This window comes from Triplophysa rosa, linkage group LG1, assembly GCF_024868665.1.
Source record: "Triplophysa rosa linkage group LG1, Trosa_1v2, whole genome shotgun sequence".
Lineage (NCBI taxonomy): Eukaryota > Metazoa > Chordata > Actinopteri > Cypriniformes > Nemacheilidae > Triplophysa > Triplophysa rosa.
The window spans coordinates 36,865,005-36,888,889 of NC_079890.1; the positions used below are offsets into that span (position 1 = coordinate 36,865,005).

Below are 23,885 nucleotides of genomic sequence, written 5' to 3' on the forward strand. Positions count from 1 at the left end.
GATCAGGGATCGGCTGGGATTGCGTTGCAGCAAATGACGCGCTGGCGCACAGGAATGACACGTTCACGCCGCGACGCTTACAGTCACAGCCGGCTCACGTGAGAACGGAGCGTTCTCTTTTTTACCCTGTAAAACTGATGTCAATTTAGTTGAAATGGCATTGAAACAACTGAACATATTTTTATGGAATATAACTACTCCAAATTATTCTGGACTCAGCTGCTTGAAAAAAAAATTATGTTAATATTCATGTAATCCCCCTTGGCTATAAACAAATTAGGTTTGGTGTTCTTAAGAAAGATTGTAGCCTACACAACATTATCTGGTTAATAACCTTTTCGGACTTGCCAAATTCTTCATTCATAAATGTAGGTTTTTAAAAACCCCTCTTTCCTTTCCTCATTTTATAAATGAGATTAAAACCTTGTCTTTTTCACATGAGAGATTACAAAGTGAGATAAGTGCCTTGTAACCATCTAAATCCCCTTGTGTTGGTATGTGTATTATTTATTTAGTTCTGTTTGTTTCACATTTTTATGTAATATATAATTTAGATTATTTTTTGTTTATATTTTTGTTATAAGTTGATATTTGTTCTGTCCGCCTGTTGTAGTATTTTTATGATTTGTCGATTCTGTCTATTTGAGGCCCAATTTGTTGTTGTTGTACATTTGTTTCGTTTTAATAAAAAGAAAAAGTTTATAAAACGCATGTGGTCAGACTATAAGAGGTTAGTTGTCACAAGGAGGTATACCTGTGTTTGAAATCTTCAACACATGCTTTTAAATGTATTTTAAAGATTTTTAAAGTACTTTAATACCTTTCAAATAAATTATTTGCGATATTAAACTATTTTAAATTAAAAAAAAACTGCACAACAATTATGAAACAGACCATTGTTTAACAAATCTTCAATATTGTTTCATAGAACCATAACTGTACCCTTCATTATATTGTTGATCTATGTATGCCATTGTGGTTTACTATAGAATAATTTAACAAACAAAAAAAACAAGTGTTGGACTTAATAATGATAGCAGAAGTGTAGCCCGTTTGACAACTATAGCATTATCATATGAAGCAAAACCTCCCAACTGAACACTACCTACTGACATTATAATTATTGTTTATTGGAATTATTTCATACTGAACATAGAATAAATTTAAACACTGATAAAAATGTAAAACATCTGTGAACAAGGAATTAAAACGTTAAAATTGAAATAATACCCCTTTTATTTAATATGTAGTTAGAAGGCAAAATTGAACAGTTCATTAAAACGTTCAAAAGGCTTTGCAAGTATGTACTGAAGAACAGATATTAGTAAAGTGTGAAAAAGATTAATCATATCATTACTGCTGCTGGTTTATTGTTGGCTTTATATAACTGATTTTATGATAATCATCATCATCCTGTTACAACTCCATTGAATATGCCATAAATTAGTAACTATACAGTAGGCCTACTTCATCATGCAGATGGGTACATTTATTTGGCTTTAGTCTGGTTGTCAGGAGGAAGCGGTTTGCCCAGATGATGTCCGGTGCTGAGGCCATGCGACAGAGATTCACACTTCTCCTTCACCTCAGACCGTAGCTTGAAACCTCCTTGGAAACTCAGGTCAAACTTTTCAAGTGGAGCAAAGGACAGATGCTTTTCTGCCATCAGACCGCTCAGCCTCTCCCGCCATCCATCTAACATGGCGGTTCTTACTGGTGGCGGACAATGTGCCGGACACCAGAAGATCTGTGGGGCAAGAACCTCAAACCCGCAGAAATACAGCACACCACTCTGTAGATCACAATAGATCAAATCTGTTGGTTACCTACCCATGATATAATGTATTTTCTTAAAGAAAAACTAAGCTCAAATGAAATACAAAAGCCATGTGATGATATTTTTTCATGCAAAGCAGAGATTTTGTAAGGTTGCTTTTAAAAAAAAGAAACAGAACACCATAAAAGTGGTTCATGCTCATAGCTCATTATGGAATACATTTTTTTTATTTCTCTCTTTCAGCAAAAGTAACAGCATACAGGTTTGGAACAACAAGATAGCCTTTTAAACCATTTCTTTTTTACAATTTTTTTAAATGGAAGCTCACCTGTATGGGCCAGAGTAAAACATTGATATCCCCATTGAGACCATCAGGCAGATACATTGACTCCATTCCTCCAGTGGTTATTGAAAGCATGGCCTTTTTCCCCTTTGTTGAAAATTGGAAATGACATGTTTAAATCCATTTGTTCACCATAGTCACCAAAATTGAATTAAATTCAACCATGGGAATTACAATATCCAGTGCACAAAACACACGATTTCTCATTCATTTAAAGGTCCAAACCTTTAAAAGGCCGTTCTCATACATCCTCTGTAGGGTGTAAGCAAATCCTTGAGTTAAGACGCGGTCTATCCAGCCCTTCATGATGGCAGGCACACTGAACCAGTAGAGAGGGAACTGCAAATATATCATAAATTATATCTTTATTATATCATCTGAACAATCTGAAATGTGCTTTCTGGGCTTACCTGAAAGATGACCAGCTCCGCCTGTTTAACCTTATTCTGTTCCTCGGTGATGTCATCGCTTAGTCTGCCTTATTGCCATGCAACACTTGTCTCTTCATTGTAACGGAAGTGGTCAGGGTTCTTCAGATCACCTTGAGTAGTTACAGTAAAACGGTCTTATTCTTCAGTAGTTATATTTATTCTGCTCTTATTTTTGCAGAACAGTTGACAGATATTTGAAGAATCATGCTTACAGTCTTTTACAGTGAATGCCTATACCTTTAATATCATCTGCGGTAGCTGTGGCTTTGAAGTTCATAGCATAGAGGTCTGACACTAAGACTTTATAGCCTTGGTCTTTCAGGGCCTCGACCGCTACATCACGAGCCGCTGCGTTGAATGATGCGGGACTCTGATGGGCGTACACAATCAGCGCTGTCTTCTGTGCTGCATAGATTTACAAACATAAGGAGACAGAACATATTTAAGCATTTTAACATCTACACACAGCTTGCGAAGATCTATATAATAGTTTTTCCAAAACAGTAAATAACTAAAAACATCATCTAGAAGATCAACCAACTAATAAGTCGTCCATAAGGACAAAAGGTGGGCATTAAACTAGATTTTTCTAGAGAAAAAACAGCTATGAAATATGTGGAGGTGAAACAATTTATAATTTTACACTCTCCGATACACCTTTTCAGACAATTGCGCTTATCAACCACATGGGGTAACCATACACCAAAACAGCTCGTTGTTGCTTTAAATATCATTGTATGAGAGATTAATATTATATTTTACCAGAACTATTTGTATACTGACATGAATATCTTGTGCACAAAAATGTCTTAATGTACATTTGGGTGAGCTTAATAGGTACGTTTACCCTACTTGTAATGTTCACAAGTACCAGATTTTCTTTAAACAGTGTGCAAAACATTGCAGCGCCATGCTTTCACATGACCTCAACACATTGTACATGTGTACTGTAATAATATCAGGTTTTTTTCTCCACTGAAGTTTTGGGTTCCTCGCCACTGTTTGCACACTGCATGCATGTATCAAGGTTGTTTTAGTTTACTAAAATTCAAACTTTGAAAACGTTCCTGTTCATTGATATTGACCTAAAAATTATTGGAAAAACTTAACTCAAGGAAAAATTTAAATGTTGCCTCAAAAATAAACTGATGTAAGTATAAGGCAGTAAAATTATAATAAACAAAAACTAAAATAAAAATGAATTAATCTTATAAAGCAACATTAAAATTAAACCATAAATTATAAAATGACAAAAGCATAAACCAAAATTGCTAAAACTTTAACTAAAATGAACAACTAAAAGTCTAAAAATAAAAGCAAATTTAAAATATTAATAAAACTAAAATCAAAACTATAATAACTCTGGTGTGTATCTGTGTTTTGGTGTGCGTTAGTGTGTGTGTCAGTGCGTGTATGTTATGTTCGGTGTGTGCGGGCAAGAGTATGGTGTGTCTGTGCGTGACTGTTTGTGTTCGCTGAGTGTGTGTGTTTTTCGTGCATGTGCACTATGTGTCCTTCTGCCTCATGGGAGTGTGAGCTGTATATTTTGTGCCTCTTGTGTGAATGAGAGTATCTATTCACTTTGCTCTTGATACCTTTTCTGTTTTATAAAATGTAATGTATTGCTTATAGTTAACATGTTTTCATGTACAGCTGCTTTGTAACAATGAAATTGTAAAAAGCGCTATATAAATAAATCTTGAGTCGAGGTTTAAGGTGTAGTAGGTCATCCACAATGCATCAATTTTTAGTATGTATTGCATACAGACAGAAAATGTGCAAAATGCACACAAAAAAATACGCATTGCATATATAGTACAGTATGAGTTGCAAGCAAGTAGCATGCAATTCCAAACATAGCCTGTGTGGTTAGTTATATTTTGAAAAGAAAACACATTGTTTTGTAAATATTGCACCAATTTGTAAATTAGTAGAGCTTACTTCTATCTTAAAATAATCTGAAATAATAGTGTGAAATCAACTATTTTTAGTGACTTTTATTATTAAGAAATTCTGAAATCTTCAGCAAAACAGAAAATTTCTCTCATCCAAATCCTAACAAGCAAACAGTTCTCAATTGAAAGAAAAATGTAAAAAAACCCATTCTCACCCATTTTCTGTGCTAGGGGCCCAGCTTGCTTGCAACCTCCAATTCTGCAGCAGGACAGACAGAAGAAATGATCTGGTTCTTCAGTGAGCTGCTCTTTTAAGGTGCTCTCGCGTGAGAAGCGTCGTCTGATTAAATCCACTTTTCACTGGCAGGTGTAACCTGTAAAGGGAGGTTTGATGAAAACAGTTTGACAATTGTTGACTATTGGTTAACCAATAGTAAAGCCAGTGTGTGACAAACGATCCACATATTGTAGTTACATTGTGCGTGAGACCCATGACCCGTGAAGATGTATTAATCTTTAAGTAGCCGTGTATAAATGTGTGTATACCGTTTTGCACTTAAACACACTCACAAAACACATATGTTGGTTATATAATCAGTTGCTAAACCCGAGTGTAGCTGAATGCATGAGTAACAGCAATGTTAAGTAGTCACTCAAACATTTCTTGAATGTTTTTGCCATCCATTAAAGCAATGTACGGGTTTGTGCAAGGGAATTACAGATCTGGTGGAACTGGAAAGACGGCAGATCTAGAGGTCTGGTTCAGGCAGTTGTTGCTTTGTCACGCACTGGCTCAGTTACACTCTAATTGAACTTCAGGTTCAAAGAAAACTGAAACCAGTTCAACAAAAGAGAACAATGGGTATCATGTAAGCCAGGCGGAGTCATCGTGCTTGTTTCTTTGACTACCTGCTTTGTTGTTAGTCAAGTCAAAATCAATAAATCTTATAGTCATCATAAAATACATTTTCATGATGACTGGACTCGTGTGCAGTTAAACGTTTTGACTGATAGGTGGTGCAGTGGTGACAGATATTGCTTCCTTCAACTGTCTGTTAAACTCTGTTGTGTTATTGTTGTTCCTGCTTATTAAGGGGAGTTAGCAGTGCAGAGATCATACAGGTTTGATTCCCAGGGAACACACATACCGATAAAAAATATAGGGGCAATTTCAATGCAGAAGTTAACCTTACCATGAAAATAATAACTATTTTATGTTTTATGAAGAGTCATCCCTTCTCTATTTGTTGCCTGGTACTATTGCTTCTGGTTTGGGCATTTCAATTCACGAAATCTCCTAAAATGCCTACATGTTTATTTCCCCCTTTTTAAAATGGAAAACTTGTGTAGGCTATAGACTGATATTTGTCTGAACACTAGAATTGTCTATTGAACAAATGCACTGCAAGTTTCTTTAGAAAAAAAACATCCAAGCATCGGCCTATAGCGTTATCAATACATATTGTGTTTTTAGTTTTGGAAAAGCCTAGATTAATAGAAACCGTTACAAATAGCTAATAGCTACAAATTGTTTTATTAATTGTTCAATTACTAATAAAACAACGTATAATAACCGCAAACAAGGTGGAATATTAATTAATATAGAAGAAAATAAATTTGCTTTGAGAGTTAGTATGTAGATCACAAATCAGGACTGTACGTGCAAATGTTTACAATTTTGAGTCATGTCTAGTACTCAGGTCTATTGGCCTACAGCCCTACACAGACAACTTAATTAATTCATGCACACTACTCTATAGTTAACCCATAAAACATTGATCCAAGTCATGAATTCATGCACGAACTCCTTACGGTATATTATAAACATACATTAACAGCTACGTAAAGGCTTCGTCGCGAGCTATATACTAATCAGCAGAATAAACAATACGTTGTTATTATTAGTCGTATCATATATCGATTATAAAAGCCAGTCAGTATCGATAAACACTTACTTTGCTTTTACGCAACAATTTTGGCAAGCAATGGGGATCTAGAGAAAGTCTAGCGTCTGTTTTATATGAATCCGGTCCTTGTGGGCGGGGCCGATGTGAACTCTGTGCATACTGATTGGTTGTGTGGGCGGGACGAGGGTGGAGTAAACTCTACATACTGATTGGTTTGAGTGGGCGGGGAGATCGCTTGTTCGACGTTCTCTGGATGCTGATTTGCTTAGAGGACGCGTTTGGACCCGCCTTCATGCAAACGTTGGTTTTCTTACAGTCAAACTCACCAAATAAAGTAAAAGACAGCAATGAGAGCAAAATTTGAATAAATAATAACAGGACTATAAAAATAAAATAAAATATTGCTCCGAACTTGTTTATTTATCTTATGAATTAATGAATGTATGTATTTATTCAGGTGAAATGTGATCTGGACATATAATTAAGACATCATTAGGCTATCATGGGGTAGCTTTTCACTTATCAAAGGAGTGTCTTCTTGGCAACCTGTGATGCGATTTTCCAGTGTAGCCTACTGTATTTAAAAGGTGTTCTTGAATAGTAGCTATCATTTGAATATAAATGTAAATGTAATGTAAATAGTCTCCACAAGTAGGCCTATATGCATTCTTTCTAGTTAATAATCTTAAAATGTGTTCCTAAAGAATTCCTTAATTATGCTGTACACCAACTAAGGTAAGGGGGGGCATCAAATTGTAACCCAACCTGACCCCCCATAAAGCTTCTTTGTATAAATCCTTTTTAAATACAGAAAGAATATATTTATTGTTTTGTTTATTTATCCTTTAATCAGGCTTCAAAGCCAAACACCTATACCCAGCTTTGTTTATTCTAGTGATCTTTGTCATCATTGTGTGATTAGCCAGTAAATGACAAAAGCTGGAATTGAGTTTTGTCAGATCAAAAGCTATGACTGAAAGGCAAAAGGGGAATTGATGTTTAATGTATAAATATAAAGCTGGAACTGGAAAAGCTTAAAAGCAAAAGGATGTCTGCCATAATGAAATGTCTATAGCAAATCTGACTTGAGTAAATCAGACTCAGTCACATATAAACAGATGGGGCTGAAACATTTTAATATAGCACTTTCTGAATGTTATTCATTAATAGTTTGTAAGGATGTGTTCTCTATATTAATGCAATATTACACTAGTAGGAGTGTGCAGATAGGAAGCATATTTAGGCCACATGTGAAAATCATCTGTCACATCTGGCCTAGATGTGGAATGGCTGAACATATGTGGGCCAAATATGGGCCATATTCGTAACTTTAGAAATGGCTGGAATGTTCAATTGGTTCACATCTTATTTTTTGATATATGGCCCAGATAACAACAAACACATGAGAGTCACACATGTTTAAGATATGGCACACAGTGGGAAACATCAACTTGTGGCAGCACCTTTCTCTTCTTTCCTCATAACTTTTCATGTTCAGGTAAGTGATGTTTTGACATTTTAGTTATTTTATTGAAACGTGTAGCATTTTGTGTCGGTATTGCATGTGATTAAGGATTTTGTAAATTGTTTAATTGAAAAAGCTATCAAATTCGCAAAAAAATGTGGGGTTTCCTCAGCGATATTGGTTTAATGATGAAATAAAGCTCATTTGAAAAATCAGTCTAAAAATGCACTCTCCACTCTCCAGACAGATTAAACTAATACATATTTTACAGTGCAGGTTTTGTCTTTTAATTGTTATTTAAATTCTTATGTGAATGCCTTACGGAGAAAATCAGTGTTTAAATGAAGTATGCAGTAATATAAAAGATGTCTAATTTCAGTATATACTTTTCAGATTTGCCTTCAAATGATCCCCGCAGACATTGGGAATAACCCCAGAAGGAGAACTGTTAAAGGAGTAAATGATGTTTATTTTAATAAATTTATTAGTGATGTAACTAGTTTTAGTGTACAAAAATGCAAGATATAGCCTCTTTAAATGCTACATATTATTAAAAAAAACTGCTTACAAATGAATAAAGAGTACCTGTAGATATTTGAGTACATGTAACATGACAAAAGCAAATGATTTTGAATACATTTGTGTAGTTGAGTGTTTGATTTGCTAGAGGGTTAAAATGGCTTTTGCATAATCTGTAATAAATAAATAAATTTCGTGAATCAGTGTTTCTGTTTAATATTGTTTGATTGTGTTTATGGAATATTTTAAATAAAAAAAATTGTGTGGTGTAAATATGGTTAAATTCTGGGAGAATGCTGGCTTCTGGTCTATCAGCCACATGTGGCCCACATAAGGGCCGTCAGTCCTTTACTGAACTCAGCCAAACAGAAAGAGACAGAAACTGTTAAAGGCAGCTCACCAACAATGTGTTAATTGTCGTTCAATAACTGGTTCTTTTCATTCACAAACGAGATGTAACCAGACCTGTCATTCGTTCACGATCGAGACGTACCAGTTCGTCTAACATTCACGATTGAGATCTCTCTCATTCAGACTCAAAAGCAACTCGGTCAGTGAAGGGTATAGGGCGTATACGTTCAATTCATTCAACAAATCACATGCCCCATCACGTCTCATTATCAAAGACTTTTGGCTCGAGGTTTAGTCATTCTTTGACAGTATGAAACAGTGGTTCACTGAGCTGCGCGTGCATAAGCATTCTTATTATTGATTCTTAAAAGTTAAATTGAGATTGATGTAAAGTAAGAATAAAGTTCTATCACATGTACACCCATGTGCAGATTGCAGTGCACGCGTTTCATATGACACGGCTAAAACGAATAATTTGTTATAGATGTAATGCAATGTGTATACATGATTTAAGGTTCAAAAACATTGTATTTTCCACATACCGTGCATGTTTGTATCTCCTCTTTGCCCCACCTCTCTGAAACGCGCGAATATTTTACAAAGCTCATGGCTCTGAAAAGCGAGGTGTGCTATGATTGGCCAGTTAACCAGTGCGTAGTGATTGGTCGAATACTGCAAGCGTGTGACGGAAATGTAACGTCTCTTACCATATTTGGAACATCAGGTTCTAAAGCAATTGTACTGACAGGTACGCCCACCTTACTTGCGTATACATTTGGGCGGTCTTAGTCAAATCATACCACGAACTGATGTAGATTTGTGGGGGTGTGGTTACATGAGGCGTTTCAGGCAGGTCTGGGTGAGGATTCGTTTTTAGAACGTTTACTTTTGGAAGACAAGTAAATTAGATACTGTTTAGGCTACTTATCACACCAAACAATGAAGAAAACAAATTATGTACAGATTATGTGAAATGTGTTTACAACCTTATATAACTACACAACCTCATATGACAACATCACTTCCCCTACCATGGTACAGTAATACAATGATTATTTTTGTAACAAGGGTACTAAACAAGATAAAACATCAATAAAAAATTACTTTTAATTCTTGAAGTTTCTATTAGTTATGGTTCGTGCAGGGAACACTCGAGAGACATAGATAATCCAATATACTTTTAATATGATCCATGATTAAGACGACACAGACAAGCACACCACCATTTACATAAACATAAACAATACCAGACAAAGAACTGAACTAAGGAGAGAACTTAAATAAGACAGATAATGAGGGGTAGACAGGTGATGGGAATTAGTAATGTCCATATGATAGGGATCAGGTGAGACGGGTGCAAAGGATTATGGGAAGTGTAGTCCAGTGGTAAATGAGGGCAGACGGTGGACCGTGACAATTACTGTTTATGCAGTTTTTATTTGTAGTTAAAATCTTAACAGATCATTTAAAGTTCCAGTGAAATTAAAAATGACCGTTTATATTTTTTCATGAAATACTGCAGCGTTTATAGTAAATGGTCATTTTCTTTTTAAAATTCATGTACCCTCATAATCTTCAATTAAAATCTGAAAATGCACTTCCGCCCTGAAATGACTATCCATCTCAAATAACGTAAATTAAACAGCTTGGGCAGAGCATCCGTTAACTCCTCCCGTTTAACTGTCAGTCTGCTGCCAGTTTCATTTCAAAATCAATGCAACAGCTGTTTTTACACATCCAATCAATTCGCAGGGAAAAACGCAAGCCACGCCCACTATTTTTCTCCTTTGAAATTCCTTTTCACTCGGAAATGTGTCAGAATATTTAAATAAAAACGATGGCAAATTCCGGTTCACTTTAAAGTAGGCATGAAACGGAAGTGGCAATTGTTTTTTCTTCCATATCGTGACGTATAACCGAATGAAACAACTTCTAAAATGAGAAAAAAATGTAGGGCGGGACTTGATTTCGTTCATCGAGTACTGATTGGATCATTAAAAATTGGGTGTTGCCAACAAAATGGTGTCAGATTTGTAATCCGGGCTGCGTTCAACCCCGACAAAACGTTACAAAACGTTTTTTAAACGTAAATGGTGGTGCGGTTGAACACCCTGTTGTGATGACGCAAGACTTGAACTATGGCAGCTGAGAAGGCCATTCTTTGTGTTCTTTTTGAAGAATTTTCGGAGCCTGATGAAATCGGTATAAATACGTGTTGAATACTGCAAAATACATATCTTCTAATGTCTTCAATTGTTGCGTATACCGAGCTGCAGCGGACACATTTGTAAACGACTTTACTTGGACCCATTGTGCGAGCTGTCTCTTTAATACCGCGTGGGTTATATACATGTTGCTGCTGATTGGGCTGACATTCTTGGCACACCCACCAAACAAGAGAAAACGTGTCTCAAACCCTGTTGCACACCATTGCAAACCGCTTCCAGGTAACGTGTCGTTCAAACCGGAAACCGTAGCAAAACGTTGTGCACCGCCGGCAGAGATGGGCACAAATGCATCAAAAAGTATTTAGTTACAAATTACAAATACTTACTCATAAAATCTATTTAAATAAAATACAAAATACTGCTGTGAAAAATGTATTTCATTAAAATAATTAGTAATAATTAGTAATTAGTCATTTGAAAATACAAAAATATATTTTTTTACAAGCAATCATTTAAAGTGTGAGAGTAACAGTGGAGTTAGATTCACAGAAAAAAAGTTTTCTAACAGCAGTCCATTAAACACTCCGATTTTAGCAACACACTTACATAAACGTAGGCCTTCACGTATTATTAGCATTATTGATTTATCTCATTCTCCCGCGCCCAAAGTCCGTTTACGGAAGTCGTGCCACTCGGCGGCCATGTTTGCAACGCCTCTGGGCAGTTAATATCAAGTCCACTGTCCTATCTACTTTAATGGGGGAAGGCAGATATTTTTAAAATCGCTGGCAAAAATCACAATTAAACAGCATATGTCCTATCAATAATCAGACCTGACATATACTGTACCGTAATTTGGGTTTGCTAAACTTAAATTGCCCTAAAAATCACATTTTTTGAGATCGCTTCATCTACTGATCATGCGCACAGTGTGGCAAGCGCCTCACGAGAGCCCCGCCCCAGAGAATCGTCAGTCAATACTAGTGCTGTAGTACTCGAGTCCGGACTTTTATGATCTCGGACTTGTCTCGGACTTGGTCATTGGTCTCGCCAAATGTTCTAGTCGGTCTCGACCGAGTCCAGATATATATATTTTTTCTCCTTCAAAACAAAACATTGATAGAGCATGCTTCTTGTGATCCGAAAACTGTTGCCGACTCTCGACTCAAGAACGAGAGCCGCGCGTGTTCATAAGTTCTCTCTTCACACAGCAGTTCAGTTCAGTGTGTGCTGTTGGTGTAACTAAATAACTCCGGTATATTGGTTCAAGTCCTCGGGACTGTCATGCACGCCAGAAAGTGAAGAACTGAATTAATTTGTGGGTAATATTAAGTGTTTACGGGAGACGCTAAACGCGAACAATTCAGGTGAACTGGTTCGACCGGTTCACTTAAAAGAATGAACCGGTTCAAATGAACGATTCGTCCGCGGCGCGAAATGAACAGCATCAATAATTCAACAGGCACGATGTCAGCGAGCAGCGGCGTAATAACATTTGGTTTTATAAACAATAAAGAATTTATCGACAGTGCGCTTAAAAGGAAACTTTTTGCAACAAAACTTTCTCCGAAACCTGTGGGACAACATCCAATTTTGTAAGAAACCTGCAAAGGCATCACAAAGAGAGGTAAGTTAATGCCTTGTTTCAGAGTTAGCATTGCATTTGAATATTTTTAGAAAGTAGTTAGGAGTTTAGAAAGTAGGGCTTAAAGATAAGATTGATCGTATTTTTATTGTCATTGCGATATGAACATGTTATTTAAGTATGGGCACCGAAACGTGCTATCGAACACGCACGGGCAGGCACACACACACACACACACACGCACGCACGCACGCACGCACGCACGCACGCACGCACGCACGCACACACACACACACGCACGGCTTTGGTTAACTATCCCCGTGGGGACAGTTCATAGGCGTAATGTTTTTATACTGTACAAACTGTATATTCTATCCCCTATCTCTAAACCTAAAGATCATAGAACACTTTTTGCATTTTTAGATTTGTAAAAAATATTGTTCTGTACAATTTATTAGCTTTTTTGCCCCAGGGGACCTCAATTTTGGTCCCCACGGTGACACGAGTCCCCATGTGTTGGTGTGTATTCAGGTTTAGGTCCCCACCGGGATATACAAACATGAACACACACACACACACACACACACACACACCTACACACACACACACACACACACAAAGGTGTTAAAAAGTTCCTTATAAAAGTGTGGGGGGTGTTTGGTTACTTTGGGGGACACTAAGTCATAAGTTCAAGAATGGGAACATATTCAAGTGTTTGCTGGTTATTTGTTACATTTTCTATTGGCAGAATAGGATTGTTACACTTCAATAAAAAAAAGTGAAGTTACACTTTGGCTTTGTGACTTTAGTACTATACCTAAAGTAAATAAAATTACCTTATTTTAAGGTCAAATAAAATTGTCTTTTTGATCATTACAAACAATAATGATAATAGAAGATATGCTGTCTCTTGCATCACAAAAATTCTCAATAGTTAAGTATGTGGTCTTGTAGTCATGATTTTTTTCTGTCTCTGTCTTGACTGTCTCAGTTGGACTCGGTCTTGACTTGGAGTCGAACCTCTTTGGACTTGGACTTGACTTGGACTCGAACCTCTTTGGACTCGGTCTTGACTTGGACTCGAACCTCTTTGGACTTGGACTTGTCTTGGACTCGACAACGGTGGACTTGACTACAGCCCTAGTCAATACTGATTGACGATTGGCTCGTATCGCTGGAGGGCGAACTTCCTTCGCTAGAGCAGCCATATTGAACGTTGCATTCCTCCCCATTAATAGTAATGGCAGTGGCTCATCTTGTTAATATTAATATCTTTGCCGCGACCCACCCGTAACTATTCAGAATGTTATTTTTTGTTACTTGAACCACCTTCCCACGGATATAACTGCGAAGTCAAACGCACTTAATAACAGACAGGTCTGACTCGGTTGAAAAAACAATAAAAACTTCTAATTCAGCTAGTGGGTGGGTCACCCGCGCTTTGACTCTCATCCAGGTGCACTATGATCGTCCGTTCATTTTTGCTATTATTTACAGGAATAACATTAATGTTTTGTCCTTATAACACAAAATGTCAAATAACAAATTTTTGTAATAGGAAAATACTAATTACAAAATACTCAAAAGTAATTAAATACATATTTCAAATACATGTCATTAAAATACTGCCCATCTCTGCGCACCGGTTTGAGCTTGAACGTGCCCCAGTATTCATCACACCTGAAAAGCACTTCAGAAACATTTGTTTAACAAATGCATGTGCCACACCCAAGTAAAAGCCTCTTTACATGGTTTTCCTGCGAGGACGTGACCATCTGGCCATGAGTTAGGAAAATTAAAAGGCTATTACTGACACCATTTATTAATGGCAACATAAGTATATTAACTACAATACAATATAACAGCGCACAAATAGAAACACTGAAGTAACTAAAAAAATTTAATTAAATGTAATTATTTAAATTAATATACAAAAAGTCGAGTTTATTCTTAAAGTGAGTCTTTATTTTATCTTGGTTTTCAGTATTTGTTATAGTGTGTGAAAACCTTGCTAAAGTCTCTTTTTTTCTCATTTACTGTTTTTTTTACATAAAATCATCCTAAATAATGTAAAGAACAAATATAAACTTGATATCTTTATTGNGACTCTCATCCAGGTGCGCTATGATCGTCCGTTCATTTTTGCTATTATTTACAGGAATAACATTAATGTTTTGTCCTTATAACACAAAATGTCAAATAACAAATTTTTGTAATAGGAAAATACTAATTACAAAATACTCAAAAGTAATTAAATACATATTTCAAATACATGTCATTAAAATACTGCCCATCTCTGCGCACCGGTTTGAGCTTGAACGTGCCCCAGTATTCATCACACCTGAAAAGCACTTCAGAAACATTTGTTTAACAAATGCATGTGCCACACCCAAGTAAAAGCCTCTTTACATGGTTTTCCTGCGAGGACGTGACCATCTGGCCATGAGTTAGGAAAATTAAAAGGCTATTACTGACACCATTTATTAATGGCAACATAAGTATATTAACTACAATACAATATAACAGCGCACAAATAGAAACACTGAAGTAACTAAAAAAATTTAATTAAATGTAATTATTTAAATTAATATACAAAAAGTCGAGTTTATTCTTAAAGTGAGTCTTTATTTTATCTTGGTTTTCAGTATTTGTTATAGTGTGTGAAAACCTTGCTAAAGTCTCTTTTTTTGTCATATACTGTTTTTTTTACATAAAATCATCCTAAATAATGTAAAGAACAAATATAAACTTGATATCTTTATTAACTGAGCAAGACCATGTCAGAGATTGAAATTATAGTGAAATTAATAGCTGAAATCAAATTTTGATGCTCGTTATCTCAGAATTAGATTTTAAGACTTTAGCCTGGTTTTCACAAACTGGGTTATATATTTTAAATATATATATTAACATATATCATTAACAACAATAAACACATCTTTCTGGCTATCATGGTGCTTCTAATCTCATAATTAGATAATGTGATTTTATCCTGGATTTCACATCTTACATTTAAATAACACAGATTTTGTCCTATCTTATGTTTGTCTTAACCTGTCGGCTTATCTGATGACCATCATAAATACAGCTACATATGATCCCTAGCAAGGTCGCTGTGGTTTTTGCAAATCCTTCCAAAACTCTACTTGGTCTCTTAAACTTTGTGTAGTCGTGGCGATGAGTTTGGAATATCGGCAGCGGTCATATTTCACAGGGAATACGTGAAACAGGTCTCTTCTTGATGGATACGTCAGTGATATTCCTAAATGCTTCATGCACATTCCTAAATAGACGTCCTCTATGTAAACTGCTTTGACGCGTTTGGCTGCTTCAACAAGCTTCTTTGGCAGATCCAAAGAGAGCACGTACCCCAAACCCAGAGCGTAGGGTGGATACAAAGCTGGGGCGTAAACACTTTTTGGAAGGTACCATTTAGAGCGAGGGTCCCTCACTACCATACCACCCCTAGTCACAAGTCCAGTCATATAGTTCTCGGTTGGCGCCGACAGAAGCATTTTCACTAAGTTGTTGACGTTGAGAAATATATCAGAGTCGACCTTCATGGCATAAGAAGCGTTCTGACAGTATCGAGCTAACCATTCAAGCATCACCATAGTCTTAATGGTGAGATTATGGTAGCTGTCCAAGAAATCGCATTGCAGGATATCATGATACCTGGCGCTTTCCTCCAGCAATTGTTTTTTGAGCTTTGTGTTTTCCTCGGAGCTTGATGAACCCAGCAGAAAGAACACGCTCACCACCTTGTCCTCCACCAATTTCTCCATACCCCACGTTGCACGGATGGCATCCCGGGCGGCCGTGTTGCCTGAAGCTACTGGCACCATCAAAACCACAAAAGTGTTTTCCTTCCGACATTTCTCGGGCTCATTTGTAACAAAATGATACTTCTGCGGATAATTCACGTAATATAGGTCAGAAAGCCTCCAAGACTGTGATTCGTTGCTTGTGGTAAATGTCTCAGAAAGAAATCCAACGGTTGATGCCCAGGTTTCTATTAATACATGGGGATCAATGTAGTAAAACAGCAACAGGACCAGCAAAGGGATGGAGAAGACGCATGAACACAGAGATCTGCTCTTAACTCCAAATTCAAGTCTTTTCACATGTCTATATGTAAAGATGCAAAGAAACAAAAAGCTTTTAGTTATGCTATACAAGTATGAACAATTAAATGAAACAAACTTGACTGTACAAACTCTTTCAAAGATATTGTGACTATTTGAAACTCATATATCCATTAATATGTATTATGCCTTTAATATCCAAAATTAATATGGAAGTGGACACTTTAAAACAAAACAATTTACCTTTGTTCCCCATTAATGCAAACGTTCTGCACCATCTTTCTGCTGTCAAGCAACTGTCCAAATATGAAGCATCATCAACCTTTCCCATGCGCCTGAGGACAAATCTACTCCTTACAAAGTGAGTCCAACCTTTTTATTTTTGAACTACCTGTTCTTCCGCTCTGCAACGCTACAGTGAAAGCCATTCCAGCATAAACATGCAATTACCCTGTTCCATGTGCGTTTCACTTAACAGACATATAATTTATCCAGCGCAGGTTCTCCCAGCCTTTCGCAGCACACCTTTACCAGGATGTTTAGTGCCTTACATCTGGTAACCACAGTAAAATTCCCAAAGATGTAAAACCCCTGTGGCCGGTTGGATAAACTACATAGACTAGTGTTACAAACCAGTCATCTAGTTTTTTTTCTTCAAGACTGGTCGTAACGTTTTTTTTAGTCAGTTATATAAAAATTAGTCGATTGGTCTAATAGAAATCTGAAAAGTAAGACTTATCAGTTCTAACTGTTAGTCAGTGAGAATAGTTGTTATGACAGTCTTAACTTAGCGACTGTGTTTATGCAACTGGCCCCTCGAGAGGTACCGTACGCTCCTCCATAAACGTAATAATAGGCGTCATGATTTTAACAGCATACACAGTCCATTATGACATAGTAAAATATCTTGAAATGACCTCTGAGGTAAATCCATTCAAAAGCCAGCGATCGGGCTCACAGGCATTTTAATGTTTGTCTTGGATCAAATTACTGTGGCTGCTTTCAACGAAACATGTAAATGTGGTCACAGGTAGACAGGTTCTTTATCATTCTCAATAGGATCATCACAAACCTATTGTGGCATTATTATATCGCCATATTGAAAAAGACAATATAGATATAGATATAAAGGAGAGGCAGACTTGACGTGAAGCCTTTACAAACAAGTGCACCCCATTTAACTATATTTGAAATCTTTTTAATGTTGGTATACCAAACAAGCACATGTGACGTGTAAATGGAAATTGGATGTCGATATAAAAGATACGTTATTTATAAAGGTATTAATCATGTTAAGGAAACGAGTTAACTTAGTGAAAGGTTTAATAATGCCAAATGAAAAATGCCAATTTTCTACGTTTCAAAGCAAACCTTATGAAGTACAAGAATATACAATAGGAATAACGTACAACTCAAAGACACAACATTATTTTAATCACATTACACATTATGAAAAAACACACATGAACTCAAATATAGTAATCGTAAATGTCATCATTTACATTTTCATGTTTAACTGGAAAGTATTATAGCATCAGTATCTCTGTAAACTATAGAAGAAAAACAAGGGCATAACTAGGAAGGTAAGGTAACTGAATACATTTAAACAAATAGTTTAAAAAAAAAAAAGGAAAACAAATGGCGTTCATTAGCATAGGGCTGCTGCATAATGTTGCTACCCTCAGAGCACATCTTCAGGTCAATGATTTGAAGTAAACTGAAATGTCAAATGCGAGTTGTTTCTCTTCAGCTAACCTGTGTTAAACAGCCCATATAAAAGAAAAATACAGATGAGATCTTAAAGGAACAGTTCACCCAAAAATGAAAATTCTGTCATCATTTACGCACCCTCCGATTGCTCCAAATCTGTATACATTTCTTTATTTTCTGCTAAACACAGAGAAAGATATTTGGAAGAATGTCAGTAACCAAACTGATCTCATCACACATTGGCTCCCATAGTATTTACTTTCCCTACTATGGCAGTAAATGGGGGATGAGATCTGTTTGGTTACTGACATTCTTACAAATATCTTCCTTTTTGTTCAGCAGAACAACAAAATATATACAGGTTTGGACCTACCTGAGGGTGAGTAAATGATGACAGAATTTTCAGTTTTGGGTGGAACTATCCCTTTAATAATTTCATTTACAATGGGATTAAATGGAGAGCCTCCTGCTTTTCAGATATTTCTCTTGAGAAAAAGAGTCCTAAAATGTCACAAATGTCTCTGAGTTTCAGAAGAGAACTCAACAATGTCTCAAACTGAGCTCAGATTTGTCAAGTCTGCAATCAAAAGTCAATATTATTCAAGATCTCAATATGAACTCAAACATTTCTCATCAAATTGACCCAAATCCAGATTACAAACTACATTCATTTTACACCTCCATACTGTGACTGTATTTTTACAATGGTCTCATCTGTTTTTATTTTTCAATTTTAGGAGAAACATCTGAGACTAAGTTGATACATAAAACACAACTGAGAACGCCATCAAATCTCATTTCCACATTTCCTCTGCGATTAGTCCTTAGTTCTTTTTTTGAGACTCATAAAGTCAGTTTCCTTTAGAAAAGATGTCAAAAACAGTTTTGTATAACAGTCTAGGTGTCTTGACGCATCACCGTCCTTGCGTAAGCTCTTAATGTCCGCAGTGTTTGGCCAACTCTTTCTGGAGATCCTCTTTAGCACTGGCATCTATGCCTGCTTGCTCCTCCTTACGAATCATTTCACGTTCACGCTTGAGCTCGTGATACGATCGAGAAAACACGTGGAAGATCGATGTAGCGGGAAAAGCCATAATGAGGATGCCACTCAGTATGCTGCTAAAGGCCACCACCTGACCGGGTATGCTGTGCGGTACCATGTCACCATAGCCCACTGTCGTCATGGAGATGATCGCCCACCAATAAGATGCGGGGATGCTACTGAAGCTGTGAGGGCCCGTGGCTTTGTTCTTCGCGAATTCTTTCTCTGATAGGTGGACGAGAGGCGAGAAGAGAGCTACGGCAACACAGATGAAGAGAAGCAGAAGTCCGAACTCTCGCATGCTCCGCTGCATGGTCAAGCCCAGAGTCTGAAGGCCCAGGGAATGACGCGCCAGCCGCATCACATACAGGATCCTAAGGGCACGTGTGAGACGCAGGATTAAACCCAGCTTGTCTAAATATCCGTGACCCGCTCCGGCGCTTCCGTGAAGCTCTGCTTCCTCCGTTTCATCTTTATCGACCACCAAAGAGATGTAGTATGGCAAAATAGCTATTACGTCTATGATGTTGAGTGGATTGCGTACGAACTTCAGTTTGCTTTCAGCCTGTAAGAAGCGCAACACAAACTCCAGAGAGAACCAGGCCACACACACCGTCTCCACTATGAATATGTTGCGGCGCTTTTCTGAGCATTCACCCTGTGAAAGGACAAAGAGCAAAAATCAGATACAACAACAACAGTAATATTTGTTTGGAAAAGTTCAAAATTATTTTCTTTATCCGATAACCTGGAACCTGAAGTTTTCATGTGTCTTGTCATCCTGTCAGTCTCTCACATAGCTGTTGGATGACTTTGTCACTCCTCATGTTTGATTTTATTTTTGAAATTCAAAGACACTGGACTGAAATGGCCACGATACATCAAGAAATGCTGCTTAAAGTCCCTGTGAACCGGAAGTTGCGATCGCTTTTACTTCCGTATTCTGACGTATTTCCAAGTAAAAAGGAATTTCCAAGGAGAAAATTTGTGGGTGTGGCTTGCGTTTTTTACTGCGAATTGATTGGATGTATAAAACAGCTGTTGCATTTTGAAATGAAACTAGCAGCAGACTGACAGTTGAAGGGGAGGACTTCACGGCTGCTCCGCCCAAGCCGTTTAATTTACATCGTTTGAGATTGATCGTCATTTCAGGGCGAAAGTGCATTTTCAGATTTTAACTGAAGATTATGAGGGTACATGCATTTTAAAAAGAAAATGACCCACTTTGATAAGCTATTTACTATAAACGCTGCAATATTTCATGAAAAAATAAGCATTGTCATTTTTCATTTCACAGGGACTTTAAATTAAAAATTTGCAATGGTCTCATCATTTTTTCCACGGCTGTATATATACTAGTATAAAAGTATAGATTTTGTGTACTAACCCTGCTGTCGTGATCAGACATAGTGCTGATGCAGAGGCTGATCACCGTCACGGCAATCATGATCACAGAAAAACACGCAAAGACCTTCCCGAGCCATCCCGAATGAGGGTTATCCACGACCTCCTGTAGCCATCTCATGACCCCGAGGAAGCCCTTTTCCCGTGCCTGAGGTCTCTGTGGAGCCGACCTCTTCTTCCTCCTCTCTTCCTCCTTTCTCTTCCTCTCAGCCACTTCCTCCACACGTGACAACATCCTCCGTCTGCAGCAGCGCTCCATGTGACCAGGCTCGATGCCCCAGTAAGCAAGCTCATCCGACAGGGACACGGCACACACATGCCGCAGCAGTCTGAGTTTCCCTGCCGCCAGAAAGTTTAGGATCACCCGGAAGGCAGCCGAGCTGCGGTCGAAGAAGAATTCTCGCCCGGTCTCATCGTAGTCGTCGCAAAGCCGGGTGATGTCATCCGAGGAGCTGCAGTGACGTAACTGTCCCAAACGAGAGAGGGGAAATTGCTCCAGTGTGCTCCAGGGGAACGTGTAGCGATCCCCTCCGACGTTGATGAGGGCCAGTTTACTGTGGTCAACGTCTCTGGGGGCCAAGGTGTCCGGGAGTCGCTGGGCCCGTTGAAAGTACACGCCCTTGATGGTTTTGGTCTCAGGAATGTATGTGAAGTAGAGATCAAGACTGCTGTCGTCTGTGCTGATTGACAAGTTGCTGAAGTCATGGTTGGCATTGCTGATGATTGGCATGGTGGCATTTGGGCATGCGAGTGAGTGGAATGATAATGATTTCTGTGGTTTTGAAGCTTAAAGACTGGAGCTGGCACAGCACTGTGGTCAAAAAGCATTATATTAGAGAAATCTGAATTATCAACATCACCATCAACATGTTTCCATCATCAGATTACTTTACTGATGTGTGAGCGCAAATGAATGCATGTTCACAAAAATGACAAAGAAAATATTTTATAAATTTTTTATAAACACATTTTGATCACAAAATAAACTTTGACTTGTCATTTGAATAAATACGTAAAACGAAACCAAAACCGCTCACTTCCAAAAAAGTAGTAGCTGTAAAATTAAGCAATTCTGGTATCAGATTATAATATTCACGTATTATGGTATTTAAGTGTACTTCAAAGCACTAAAGAATACTATTCCACATGTTCCTGTGACTTAAATGGTAGATCATACTTGCAACGCCATATTTTAAGGTTTCAAGGAAACACAAACTGATGCAATGCATCACTTAAAGGCACTAAATGTTGATAATCATCAGCCAGATGTGTAAAAGGAATATTGTACAGTGGTACCATGACCAAAAACATGACATTTCATTGATACTATGTACCAAACCCATGGTAATATATATATATATATATATATATATATATATTTACAAGTAAACAATAGAAGTAGGTTACAAGTAAACAACAGAAGTGGAACATGGTATTTGTGATGTTGACCATGTAGTAAAACACTGCAAGGGTCATTTTCAGTACAAAATTAAATATTAAATGACTTCCAAAACATTAAATATTCATATGTAGGTCAATGTAAACAATAGTTAAAAAAGCAAAACCACCACTCACCTTTTTTGATAACATAATAAAATGTAAAGCGCTTGTCTACATCAAACAAGACCGTTAAGCAGCATCCTGAGAGTTTGGACAGATGAAAGGATAAAGTTGCAGACGGTCCCATCCGGAAGCATGTGTGGTGGTGAAGCATGAGCTCTTCATTCTCTGCGCGTTCACAAATAATCTTATACAGATCACACCGAATCCTATCAAACGGGAGCTCGGGTGAAAAAAGCTCTGTGCTAGAGGAATAACAGCGATTATCTAACTGCAGTGTCTCTGAAAACCTGCTGCTGTTTATCCCGTTCACTCTCCACGTATTAAACGCCGAAGTGTGCGCGCGCGTGGAGCTGCGCGAGAAGTCGCGCGCACCTGCAGCTTGAACTTTCGGAGTTACTCTTTTGATTCGATTGGCAGTTGATTTAAATAGACTTTAGGTAAACACACTTATATAAATGAATAAAAATATTTATATTAATAGCTAAATATTTTTATTGACGGACAATGAAATCGATTTTCTTTTCATTTAAATTGATTGTATTCGTCTGTGTTGATATTGTAACAGAACCCAGTCACATAGACTGTATGTTTTATTTCAGTATATCGCTGTTTTAGGTTTGAAACAGTGACTTTTGTTATTTTATGAAAATTAATTATTAATCAACATAATTAGATGATATAGCCCACATGTAACATAATGATTTACATTATTTTCCAGATCAATTGTTTATTCCAAGTATGATTGAACACATTTTATCATGTCGATGTTGTCTTCATTTGATAAAAGCCGTGCTTTGCATAGGGTGAATTTTTAAATGTGGTCTCTGTAATGTATGACCTCTTGTGGCTTTGCTTTATGTAAATTCTGTGTCCTTAGCTCTTGATTCACAGACTAATGAATATCAAGGCTTAGCTTTAATCTCATGTAGACAGATGATAGTGAACCTGTGGCGACTCTCATTGCTGGATCTGGCCACCTGACAACAGCTGCTATCCAAAGAGTCCTGAGACATTTGGTATATGGAGAACGTCTTTACTCCACTGTAATCAAGTTTGTTTGTCATGTTAAACCTGTTCTTAAACCAACTCTCAAGTTACTTGTAATTGGATGAACTGGGCAGACGAGAAACATGAGAACCTTATAAAGTGTTTCAACATCAGGGTCTACTTACATATTGCATCTAAGCTTTCCTCCAACTGCCCAATTTGAAATATCTAAAACCTGTAAAACCAGAATCATTAAGAAAGAAATGTGTGTGAGAAAATCTGGACGTCACATTTGTGAGAAAATAAAGCTGAAAAAATCTCATAAAAAGGTGAGACTTAAACACAGTACATTTATATGGTACACCTTTGCATTTTCTCTCGAATTGCATTATGTACAGTATTTGTAAAACGCTTTCTGTTTGTTTCAGAGTTTAGTTTCTTTTGCAAAAAAGGTTGCGTTTGTTTGCAAAACGCTAGATTTGTTTGTTAAGTTTTGGCACAATTTTCGCTCCATAGGGGGGAAACATATCAAGTTATTCCTACTACTAAACGACTCAGCAGTTGATTGTGACATTTATTATATGGATTTGTGGCTGTTGTTGTCACTTTGAATTAGGGCTGTGCCGATAAACGATATCATATCGAATCGCGAT

The 23,885-nt window shown here is 37.2% G+C and overlaps 3 protein-coding genes across 3 annotated transcripts; all 3 read right to left on the reverse strand.

Moving 5' to 3' along the window:
* Nucleotides 1–1,075: 1,075 nt before the first annotated feature.
* Nucleotides 1,076–5,159, reverse strand: nqo1 (NAD(P)H dehydrogenase, quinone 1). Its single transcript, XM_057329206.1, is given in 7 exon segments — nucleotides 1,076–1,792; nucleotides 2,106–2,207; nucleotides 2,346–2,459; nucleotides 2,531–2,661; nucleotides 2,789–2,956; nucleotides 4,662–4,820; nucleotides 5,017–5,159. Coding segments are annotated over 6 exon segments (822 nt in total). The 5' UTR covers nucleotides 4,666–4,820; nucleotides 5,017–5,159; the 3' UTR covers nucleotides 1,076–1,489.
* A 10,312-nt stretch (nucleotides 5,160–15,471) lies between these two features.
* On the reverse strand, nucleotides 15,472–16,804 carry LOC130550294 (beta-1,3-galactosyltransferase 1). Its single transcript, XM_057327753.1, has 2 exons — nucleotides 16,770–16,804; nucleotides 15,472–16,569 (listed from the first exon to the last, which is right to left on the reverse strand). The coding sequence occupies exons 1-2, from the start codon at nucleotides 16,802–16,804 to the stop codon at nucleotides 15,543–15,545; spliced, it is 1,062 nt and encodes a 353-aa protein (XP_057183736.1). The 3' UTR covers nucleotides 15,472–15,542.
* Nucleotides 16,805–18,662: 1,858 nt separating this feature from the next.
* kcng4b (potassium voltage-gated channel, subfamily G, member 4b) lies at nucleotides 18,663–22,518 on the reverse strand. The gene is made up of 3 exons (XM_057329121.1): nucleotides 22,258–22,518; nucleotides 20,666–21,493; nucleotides 18,663–19,936 (listed from the first exon to the last, which is right to left on the reverse strand). Exons 2-3 carry the CDS (start codon nucleotides 21,410–21,412, stop codon nucleotides 19,172–19,174), a joined length of 1,512 nt encoding a protein of 503 aa, XP_057185104.1. The 5' UTR covers nucleotides 21,413–21,493; nucleotides 22,258–22,518; the 3' UTR covers nucleotides 18,663–19,171.
* Nucleotides 22,519–23,885: the final 1,367 nt, after the last annotated feature.

Coding starts and splice junctions, on each gene's coding strand:
- LOC130550294 (XM_057327753.1), bottom strand. CDS start 16,804: ATGGTGCAGAACGTTTGCATTAATGGGGAACAAAG. Junction 16,570..16,769: donor TGCATTAATGGGGAACAAAG/GTAAATTGTTTT, acceptor CTTTACATATAG/ACATGTGAAAAGACTTGAAT.
- kcng4b (XM_057329121.1), bottom strand. CDS start 21,412: ATGCCAATCATCAGCAATGCCAACCATGACTTCAGCAACTTGTCAATC. Junction 19,937..20,665: donor TGTCTGATCACGACAGCAGG/GTTAGTACACAA, acceptor GTCCTTTCACAG/GGTGAATGCTCAGAAAAGCG.